Source organism: Austrofundulus limnaeus, unplaced genomic scaffold, assembly GCF_001266775.1.
Source record: "Austrofundulus limnaeus strain Quisiro unplaced genomic scaffold, Austrofundulus_limnaeus-1.0 Scaffold554, whole genome shotgun sequence".
Lineage (NCBI taxonomy): Eukaryota > Metazoa > Chordata > Actinopteri > Cyprinodontiformes > Rivulidae > Austrofundulus > Austrofundulus limnaeus.
This window is the reverse complement of record NW_013952956.1, coordinates 10,904-21,685: the sequence shown is the minus strand read 5'-3', so window position 1 is coordinate 21,685 and position 10,782 is coordinate 10,904. Positions and strand designations below refer to the sequence as shown.

Below are 10,782 nucleotides of genomic sequence, written 5' to 3'. Positions count from 1 at the left end.
TCTGAATCCTGTAATCCATAAAATCCCAGGAGAAAATAAAATCTTAATCCTGCTAATGTGAACGAGTTTAAATTACCCCCCCCCCCTTTTTTTTTTTAAATCTGTCGAAATACTAAAACCCCATTTAGATGTTGGACGTGAGTGAAGCGTCGGAGATGTCCTGTTCTTACCTCGCAGACATTACCCACGATGCATCTGGGCAGTTCGTTAAAGCAACTTCCTGTGTCGGGGGCGGGGCTAAGGTCCTGTGTGGGTCGGTCGGGGCTCGTCGTGTCCGTTTCTGTGGAAGCTACAGCTTGTATTAAAGGTTCTGAAGTGATTAAAGTCTGACGATGCATAGCTTTTCAGAATAAAAGTGGAAAATGTTCAAAACCAAAATGTAAAAAAAAAAAAAAATTAAACTTGATTAAAACACTGTTCTGTGTTTTTGCATCACTGTCATGTAAAACTTTTTATTTTAATGTTTAAAAAAAATTAATATTCTGGGTTCAGTAAAATGTAGACTGATGTGTCGTATTTAAACGTTTATTTAACAACTGAAAATCAACAAAAGGCATAAAACATACAACTTTACAAACAGTATCTAAAATATTATGAATCAACCTAAAATATATATTTGGCTTCATATATAAAAATCTTTGGAGTGTTTATTTTTTTACATTCAAAGCTGTTTCATAACCTGTTAAATTAACTTTTATTTAAAACACAACTATAAATCACCGTCTGAGAACAGTCGATACGAAAAGTGCAAACAAAGCAAATGTATTTTGGTAAACACATCGTTTTTTTAAAAAAATGTGCTAATCGGAAGAAGATAAACGTCCTGAAACCGTGGCGATTAAAACCTGTTCGTCTCATTTCCCCGTCTTTTTGTTGGATTTGTTCAGGATCTTCATCAGGCTTTTGGACATGAAGTACGGCTTCTGCAGAGACCCGTCGTTTCGCTCCAAGTCCTCCACTGTGAGAGCGATCGAACAGACGTATTTAATCTGTTAACTTCTGAGGTGATATTATCTTACTGCTCACTTAGACTGGATTATGGTGTGTGTTAGTGTGTGTGTGTTTACTCACAGAAGCAGAGGAAGAGCGTGTCCACACACATGTTGTACACGCTGAAGAATCCGTGAGCGATGAAGTAGCTGCCGAACACCACCGCCTGCGACAAACGGAAAATAAATAAAGACAAAATGCTTTTCCTCTGAAAATGCTAGTGTGAATGCTTCTTGCTGAAAACTGTAGCTGAAAGCTAAAATTTGATGCAAGTTAATTTAAAATGCAAAAAAGCTCAAATTAGCATAAAAATGAAAAAAAAAATTTGAAGAAAAATAGCAAAAAGCTAAAAGTGGCAAAATAAGCTAAAGGTAGCAGACAAGTTGAATTAGCTAACAGATGGTTAAAGTGGTGTAAAGAAAAGCAACGTTAGAGGAAAAAAATATAAAATTGCAGTGTTTTAAAATAGCTAAAACAGCTGAAATGTGCTTCTAAATTGTAGCTGAAAAGGCTAAATTTAGCATAAAGGAGAGCATGCGTGCAGAACTTAGCAGAGAAGCTAAAATGGCCCCCAAAATGTAACATGTGACATGCCTATCCTTCAAATACAAAGAAAACATCTTTATACTTAAGAAAATTGGCYTAATACACATGATTTTACCCATTTTGTCTCATAACTGGCCTATTTTCTTTGGAATTAGGCTCAACCAAAGTGAAACAGGAAGTGACATCAAAGCAGAACTGTTTAATAAAATAAACTCTGGTCTTTGTTTATTAAAACAATATTATTTAAACTTGAACTCTTCTTCATCTCTCTGATAGTGACTCAAAATAATCTAAAGAAACATCAGATTCTTCTCTACAGTCTGTGTTGTTATTGTAACAACGTTCTGTTTACATGCAGACGTTCCCCTTTGACATCACTTCCTGTTTCTTCACATGTAAATATCTCAACAACCGTTCATCTCAGCTGCGTGAAATTTTTATTCCAATGTGTCATGCATGTTCTCTTTCCAAAAATGCATTTATGTTTATTACAAAAATTTGACGTCACAGGCACTTTAAAATTTATTTTAGCTAATAACAGCTGAGCAATAGCTAAAACTGCAGCAAACATGAAATAAGCAGAAAAAGCTCAAATTAGCAAAGAGAAGCTGAAAGCACAAAAAGTACAATCTAGCAAAAGAAAAGCAGAAAGAAGTAGAATTTTAGCCAGAAATAGTAGAAAAGGCTAAAATTAGCAGAAAATAAGCTAAATGTAGCACAAGGAAGTTGAAAAGAGCTGAACCAGAACTTGTAAAGTGCAGTAAAGATTTAAAACCATTTTAACGGGCTTTAAGGATGTTAAAAACATAAATAGCTGAAATACCAAAAGTCCTGAAGGAGCTGAATGTTTTGATATATGAATTGTTAAAATAGCTCAAAAACCGCAGCTCAAAAAGTTTCCAGCTGCGAGTAAAGACGTTTTCATCTTACGATGATGGGCATCCAGTAGTAGTTGAGTGTTTCTGAGCGGAACGTGCTGCCTGGTAGAGGAATCCGCCCAGAAAAGAAGAAAAACGACAAAACGCCTGAGAGGAAGAGGAGTAAACATTTAGCCGGGCCAGCTTCACGGCAAAAAATACGTGATTTAAATTCAAAAAAATAAATAAACTATTCGTCCTCACCGACTCCTCCCACCACCAGCAGCTTCCCAAAAAACAGCAGCAGGTCGGTCACTTTATCGAGCACGACGACCCTGAGAGAAACAGAACATCAGATCTGTGATCTGCAGGTAGCAGGTCCAGAGCAACTTCAATACAAACCTGATTATGTTTCTCATCAGGAGCTTGAAAGCGTTTCTAGCTGAGACGCAGAAGTTCTTCCCATAAATGGCGATCTGAAAAAAAWAATACAACACTCAGTTTAAAAAGTGATAGATTTTATGATGTATTAAATGCAGACGTTCTATTATCAGATTCTCACCATGATGTAGGCGTTCCGGTTGATGAACTTGATCACCTTCTCCAAACACCAGAAGCAGCACTTCAAGCAGCACACGATGAACCGCGCGCACGCGTTCTGCGCCGCTGGAGACCAGACGATAGAAAAGATCAGAACAGATGTGACTCGTGTTTACAGCCGGATCCTTGTTTTGTGAAAAACTCCAGATAGTTTATTTGTGGTCGGGGTGGAATTTGTTATTTGGACAGGATGAAGGGTTTGATGAGCTGCGACGGACTTACATCTTGTTTTGTGGTCGATGTATTCCAGCAGGATCCTCACTATTTGGACCAGGGTCAGGATTAAAGCACCGAATGCTAAAGAGCCCACGTGATACCTAACAAAATATAAATAAAATAAAGTACATTACACATCTTGACTTTTATGACATGATGACAGTAAGATTATTCAATTATTATAGAAGTTGATATTTGCTGCCCTCTAGTGGTGACAAAAAAAAACTATAGTTCATTTAAATCCATCTGACAGCTGAAGGTGGTTTTTGAGATTTGAGTTTATTTTATTTTATTATGTTATACAGCATTTTTGTCATCACAGAGACTTTCCTGACGTCCTGACCTGATGGAGCGCATGAAGCTGGCGCACAGAGGAAACATGGGGATGTCGCCCGGTTTGGTGAAGGCCCAGTAGTAGGAGGCGAAGGCCCCCGCCAGCGTGCACTGCCCCAGAGCGATGACGAAGTTGACGCACCAGAGAAAGGCGACGGCGTTGTAGATCTGCAGGTTGAAGAGGTTCTTCTGGAAGAGACCTTCCTCGTTGTAATTGATGAAGATGCAGCTGGCGGACGAGCAGCCTGGATACGCCGATGAGTTGAAGGTCTGAGGGTCGCAGTCCACCGTGCCGTTGATGCTCCGACAGCCGCTCGACGTGGAATTCAGAGCCACCACTTTGTAGACCGGCACCCCTGAAGTGGCCAAATATCTGCGCACGTCAGTTCAGTCAAAACGGACACTGGGAGGCGCGCGACGCTGCGACAGGTTAACTCAAAGGATACAGAGCAGTGGCGCCCCAGTAGGCCACGCAGATCAGCAGGAGGACGAAGGTGATGAGAGGATAGAACAACGTCGACATCATGTGACCGATCGCTCTGCAGGACACAGGGTTATTATAGTTAACTAAAACTAACTAAATAACAAAAACTGAAATAGAAAAATAAAAACTGTAATAAAATGAAAAAAGATAACTAACTAAAAATGTATAATATTTTTTTCAAAACTAACTAAAACGAACTGAAATAATAGGTAGAATATCCTGAGTTTTAGTCAGTTTATTTTGAGCCATGTGGATCCTTTTTTTAAATCGAGTAGTTTCACATTAGCTGTGGTTTGTAACACTTGTTTACAGTCTGCTGCTCGGCATTGTCTGCTAAATGACGTCAAAAGTTGGGAGAAAGCGGCAACGTCCACTTTGGGATTTCTTTGAAAATGACTGCGAGAAAAATCAAAGTACACTCCTGATGAAAATCTTAAGACCAGTCAAAAAAGTGCAAGAATTTGCATTTTGCACTGTTGGATCTTAAGAAGGTTCTAAGTAGAGCTTCACAATGTTAAAAGAAGAAATCAGTGCAAGAGACAAGAACTTTTGAGCAGGGAATTGTCTGAAAACTGCATTTACACTCAAACATGATTTTTTTCAGCTGATCAAAAGTTTAAGACCGTAGTCTTTAAAAGCCAAAAGCTGTGCAAAAATCTGGATTCCATGTCATTTTCTGTCAAGTCTTTACACTGTCAAGACCTCCTGATGGCAAAAGTAAAAAATCTCACTGACTTTGAACGTGGTAGGGTTGTTGAGCTGCATCAGCAAGGCCTCTCACAACGTGCCATCGCTGCTGAAGTTYGACGCAGTAAGACAGTCATTTTGCATTTTTTAAATGATCCTGAGGGTTATGGAACAAAAAGTCAAGTGGTAGACCCAAAAAAATGTCACCAGCTCTGAGCCGCAGGATCCGATTGGCTGTCCGTCAAGACACGGGACGATCCTCTACCCAAATTAAGGCCATTACTGGTGCTGACTGCAGCCCAGTAACCATCAGACGACATCTGTGAGAGAAGGGCTTCAAAACAAAAAACGTCTTCAAAGGCCACGTCTTCTTCAACGCCACAAAATTGCCCGTTTGGACTTTGCAAGGGTGCACCAAACATGGGACATTGAAAGGTGGAAGAAAGTTGTCTTCTCTGATGAGAAAAAAATTTAACCTTGAAGGTCCTGATGGCTTCCAACGTTACTGGCATGACAAGGAGATCCCACCTGAGATGTTTCTACACGGCACAGTGGTGGGGAGCTATCATGATTTGGGGTGCGTTTTCCTTCAATGGAACAATGGAGCTTCAGGTTGTGCAGGGGCGTCAAACAGCAGCTGGCTATGTGGAGATGTTGCAGCGGGCATCCCTCATGACTGACGGCCCTCGTCTGTGTGGTAATGATTGGGTTTTTCAACAGGACAATGCTGCAGTTCACAATGCCCTTTTTTGACTGGACTTAAGATTTTAATCAGGAGTGTAAGTGTTTTGTAGTGGAAACAGGTGATAAAATAGGAGGAACACTTCTTAAGGGAAAAACTGCATGAATCAAACTCATGGCTAACTATGACTATCTTGACACGCTAACTTCTCTCAGTAGCTCCTGTGACAAAAGGTAACTTGTAGCACCAGGTTAGAGACAACTATCGTCATTGTCGTAAAATAATCACCCAAGTTTTTAGTTGGCAAAATTGAGTTACGCAATTATTTTAGGAAGGTGTCGCTATAATGGACTGCTTTAACTAGTGACCAAATAGCTGCTGGTTAGTTAACTCACAGGAACATCACAAGCTTGATGCGTCATTGGCAAATAAACTATAAAATAAACTAATACTAGAACTAATAAAACTAAACTAAAACTAAGCATTAAAAATGRAATAATAARAGTAAAAATGATCAAATCTGCTGTAAAAACTAATTAAAACTGAATTAAAAGAAAAAAAGTCACAACAAAACTAAACTATAATGAAAAATCCAAAACTAATAACCTTGGGACACTCACACACGCCGTGAGGTTCTGCTCGGGTCTGGATCTAAACCACGTTGTTCTGACTCACCTGCTGGACTCCTGAATGAGAGCGATCGCGATGAGGATTCTGGTTCTGAGGAAGATGAGGGTCAGGAGAATGATGGCTTCTGCCACACATATGATGATCACTGAGGGAAATTTACCAACCAGAAAACAAACACTGAGTACATCTACACCAACTTTATATACGATTACTGTTTCACAAATACAGTTTAAAATATGAACAAATAAAATTACTTACAAAAGGCCAGCCAGGTTTCTTGAACTTGTAAATAAGTCTGGAAGTTGGTGGTGAAACCGACGTTACTGATGGTGGCAGATTGTTGTTTGTAGTTACTGTACTCCCAGTAGCAGTGATAGATCCCTGTAAATCAAACTAAATTAATCTAAAAGATTAAGGCAGCTCAATAATAAAGCGAAAGACGAGTCCGGGTGAGTGTTTACCGTAAGCACCGGCTCCCAGGAGTCCTATGATCAGGACCCAGACCATGACAGGGGCGGTGAACCTGAGCAGCAGCAGGAACAGCAGACTGACCAGAGCCGCGATCAGGAGACCACTGAACCCAGAGGAGAGGGACCAACACAGAGATTAATAACAAGAAAAGGTTTGAATCTGACATTAATTTTTTGTTTTTGTTTCTACTCTGACTAAAATCCAGATAAGAACAAGAATAAACACAGCTAATTTCATGAAGTTCACATGCAGCTAAAACCAAATTACCAATTTCTGAATTTGCATTTATTTGTTTTTAACTGCAGCTGTCAGAGTCGACTCACACAAGGATCCACGGCCACGATGACGCAAAATCTTCAAATATCCTGATCCCGACATCCCGGGCATTAAAACCATGTATGATGTCCCTGAAGAAGAGCAAAGGTGTTCAAAACGCTGCTCTCTGTTTAACGTGTTCCAGCAAGATAAACAACTTTATAAACAGAAATGAAGCGAGAACAAAACAAACATGTTTCTGAAGCAAATGCATTTTTGAATGCATTTTTCTACAGCTACTGTAGAAACTACTGCTGCACTAATCAGATGCAAACGCAGAGCACAAACACAAGAGAGCAATGGTTCCCAAACTTTTCACCTTTTGACCCACAAAAGACCAGCAGCAGAGACCTGAGACCCCCTGCTGCTGTTGGTTAATAAACACTGTTTTCACGTCAGATAAACAAGGACAGAGTAACAATATTCATTAAGCTATTTTTGTCTAATGTAAATACACTAACTTTACTCTTTTATAACAACAAATGCATAAAAAGTTTGTTAGTTCTCATTTTTTATTGTAATTAATTCAGAAAATCTTTTCAGGACCCCACTTTGGGAACCACTGTTGATTAAAAAAATAGTAAATAATAAAAAAAAATAAAGTGCAAAACACAGGAAAGCATTGAAGCAAACAACACAGAGCTGCTGCACTACAGCTAATAAAAACTCACAACTTCACTGACCCTGAGCTGGGGAGGGAAAGGGAAAGGGAGTTAAACTCTGGGATTAATTAAGTCTTCAGTGACGATGATGATGGTGAGGAGTGTTTCATACCCTGTGCCGTTTTTGATGAGGCCGATCGTATCGTTGACGGACAATCCTGTAGAGTCCGTAAACGCCGGCGGGAGCTTACTCAGAGCCGTGACATCAGGCAAACATCTGCCCAACACTGAGAGTAACAAATCATCACAGATCAGCTTCTTCAGCTTGTCACGGTTTAAATAACAGCAAATTAGTTCAGTTTTTTAAATACAGATGTTGATTTATAAACAATTTTAGGAAAGAAAAATAAACTGGAAAATATTAATATTCAGAAAAAAGTGCTGAGAGCTGTTGAGAGTTATTAAAGCTAAAACGAGCAATGCTACAAGTAGCAAAATGCTAACTTYCAGTAGCAAAGTTATATCTAAAAATGTAGCAACATGCTAGCTAAAAGTAAAAGAACGCATTTAAAGCAGCGAAACTATTTAAAACTATAAGTAGCTAAAGTCTAGCTAAAAAGTAGAGGTAGAAAATGCTACCTAAATTTGAAAATCTTGTTAAAAATCAAAAGTAGCTAAAGGTTACTTAAAAATCTAAGAAAAAAATGCCAGCAAAAAGTTAAAGGTAGCAATAGCTAAAAAGTAAAAGTTAAGAAATGTTAGCTAAAAGTGGAATAATTTAGCAAAAAATAAATTAAGCTAAAAGGTAAAAGTAGCAAAACGCTAGCAGTAAGTCAAAAATGCTTTAAAAGCAGCTAAATATAGTAAAACTAAGTAGCCAAACTAGGTAAAACCTATAAGTAGCGAAGGTCGAGTTAAAAAGGAAAATGTAAAAAATACTAGCTAAAAGCAGCAACATTTTTGCGAAAAACTAAAAGAAGCTAAACACTTGAACAGCAGCTAAATATAGTAAAAAGCTAAAYGCTAACATTAAACGCAAGCAAAAAGTAGCAAAAGAATAGTTCAAACCAAACAGCAACTAAAGTTTAGATAAAAGTAGCAAAAAGCTAGGTAAAGCTGAAAGAACAGCGAATAATTTTGTTGTAAATACAGGTAAATATTTTGAAAAGAATATAAGTTGCAAAAAAAAGTCAGCATTTAATGTAGTGAATGAGCTGAGCTGATAATTATACGGTCAAAATACCAGAAAATATTCACATCTCAAACAAATAAAAAGAGGAAATAAAGAGAAACCGGGTCAGTGTTTCTGCTGAATTAGCTTTYGGTATTAAAGTTATTTACCCACCTGAGGCTGTGGGTGTGTGGAGGAAAGGACACAGCTCCATGTCCACGATTTGTTTAACCGACTTGAAAAAGATTAATCACATTATTTATAACATGAAATGTAAACCAGCTAACTCCCAACATTAACATTAATATATTTTTATTTGATCAAATTAGATTAAAACAATTTTAGCTCACCAAAGTAGTCCGTGTAAGGTCTAAAGATGGAACACACAGACTCTGATTAAAAACATCCTTTGGTGKTTTGTTGATGTAGTCCAGAGGACTGACAGCCCAGAAACTATTTGGACACGTTTCTACACAGATCTGAGGACAATAAAAAATAAAACTTATCACAGAGTARGGGTCAGACTTAAAAAAATAAAACCCAGCAGCTTCCTCTACCTGCGTGGTTGGACACTGAAGCCCGTTCAGAGCCGACGCCATCACATTTACAGACGTGGCGCATTTCAGGATATCAAAGTAGAACAAGTTGGGTTTGTTTCTGAGAGGAAAAACACATCATTGCGTAATTTAATGTGTGCGAAGTTTTAATAGTAAAAAGTCAAACAGACTGTTTCGTTACTTGTTCACTCCGAMGCCACAGAACCATCCAGTTGAATTCCTTGGATAAAGAACGTGTCGTGGGTCTCCATAAACCCAAGCTGATGAAAACATAAAAACATATGAAGTAGCTAAAGCAGGTCCATTTCATTTCTACAACACTTCAAATATCCAACAATCAAACATTTTATTAATATAGAGAAAACCTTGATAACATTTCCTTTTGATTTTCTTCCAGCGGAGGAAATGATAGATTAATTGGGCCGTGCTACTTGTTGGTACAGATACTGTGGTTGTGTAATCGAGCTGATTTGATGACTCTAGATAAGAGCGGGCCCAGAGTGTTGGAATGAGTTTGATCATGGGGCAATAAAGACCTACAGACCGGACATTAGCAGTGATATAACCAGAAGCTTCAACTACTGATAAAAAGGAAAACAGCTAGAGTACAACAAAAACAAAATGACTACAAAGCTCCATTCTGGCCAAGAAACTCTAAAACCATGAGAAATAATTATTAAACTGAACTAACATGAACTAATCCAAGCGGTAAAGTTTGTGTGCTCTGAAGGATGCTGAGGTTGCAGAACCAGTTGCACCCGATGTTAATTTAATATGCTGCAACGGCAAAGGAGCCATGCAAATTACAACGCTAACTCACCTAATATTCCCACCCCTACGTAGCCGAGGACGACGGCCATGAACAGAACGCAGCAGATTATATCCGTGCATCCTCTGTGGGAGAGAAATATAAAAACACAGGGTCAGTTTGTTTCACAGGTTCTCCAGTGTGTTCTCATCACAACGAGGTTTGTGTGTCTCTATGATCCTAGGAGTGATTCACAGGTRTCACCTTTTCTTTATGGGTCCGTTGAAGGTTGGGTCGAACTGAGCAGGTTCTCCTGCYAGACGAAGAGAGGGATTAAAAATAATCAGCGACGTCACGGTTTATGAGTTTATTGTAGTTTATTGCATCATTATTGTAACTGCACCCAGCCTTCCATTCAACATAAATGAGGCACACTGCAGGTATTATCAGTATTTAAAACATGACACATTTACGCATGCTTTAAGGGAACTGTGCCCACCACTGGAGATGTGTTTGTTTACAAACACATCTCCAGTGGTGGGCACAGTTCCCCTAAAGCACTAATCGGGGAACTAATTTCCTGATTTGGGCTTTAAGGCTTTTGCTAATTTTTAAAATTTAGTGGATTAGCACTTGCTAAATTTATATGCTAAATTTAGAAGCACTAACTGAGGTCTTTAAATGTTATTGATCAATGTTACTGTTCACAACTGAGGGTGAAAGCTGTCACACATTTTGTCCATATGTGTCACTTATCTACTAGGTGACAACAGGATGGATGGATGGATGGATGGATGGATGATAGATAGATAGATAGATAGATAGATAGATAGATAGATAGATAGATAGATAGATAGATAGATAGATAGATAGATAGATAGATAGATAGATAG

General features: G+C 38.6%; 1 protein-coding gene across 2 annotated transcripts in view; it reads right to left on the bottom strand.

Moving 5' to 3' along the window:
- Window positions 1-670: 670 nt before the first annotated feature.
- The window catches only part of slc44a4 (solute carrier family 44 member 4), a 16,580-nt gene continuing 6,468 nt past the window's right edge, over window positions 671-10,782 (bottom strand). Inside the window, exons 2-22 of one of the 2 annotated variants that reach the window (XM_014026439.1) lie at window positions 10,154-10,202; window positions 9,962-10,035; window positions 9,323-9,401; window positions 9,142-9,241; window positions 8,935-9,063; window positions 8,759-8,819; window positions 7,586-7,700; window positions 7,495-7,500; window positions 6,820-6,903; window positions 6,487-6,599; window positions 6,284-6,406; window positions 6,071-6,170; window positions 3,989-4,081; window positions 3,553-3,915; window positions 3,216-3,310; window positions 2,956-3,059; window positions 2,796-2,869; window positions 2,658-2,728; window positions 2,467-2,561; window positions 1,072-1,156; window positions 671-958 (exon numbers count right to left, since the gene is read on the bottom strand). In XM_014026439.1, the coding sequence (XP_013881893.1) occupies window positions 855-958; window positions 1,072-1,156; window positions 2,467-2,561; window positions 2,658-2,728; window positions 2,796-2,869; window positions 2,956-3,059; window positions 3,216-3,310; window positions 3,553-3,915; window positions 3,989-4,081; window positions 6,071-6,170; window positions 6,284-6,406; window positions 6,487-6,599; window positions 6,820-6,903; window positions 7,495-7,500; window positions 7,586-7,700; window positions 8,759-8,819; window positions 8,935-9,063; window positions 9,142-9,241; window positions 9,323-9,401; window positions 9,962-10,035; window positions 10,154-10,202 (2,117 nt within the window). In that variant the 3' untranslated portion in view covers window positions 671-854. The remainder of the gene's footprint in view (window positions 959-1,071; window positions 1,157-2,466; window positions 2,562-2,657; window positions 2,729-2,795; window positions 2,870-2,955; window positions 3,060-3,215; window positions 3,311-3,552; window positions 3,916-3,988; window positions 4,082-6,070; window positions 6,171-6,283; window positions 6,407-6,486; window positions 6,600-6,819; window positions 6,904-7,494; window positions 7,501-7,585; window positions 7,701-8,758; window positions 8,820-8,934; window positions 9,064-9,141; window positions 9,242-9,322; window positions 9,402-9,961; window positions 10,036-10,153; window positions 10,203-10,782) is intronic. The other variant, XM_014026440.1, reaches the window with a different exon arrangement.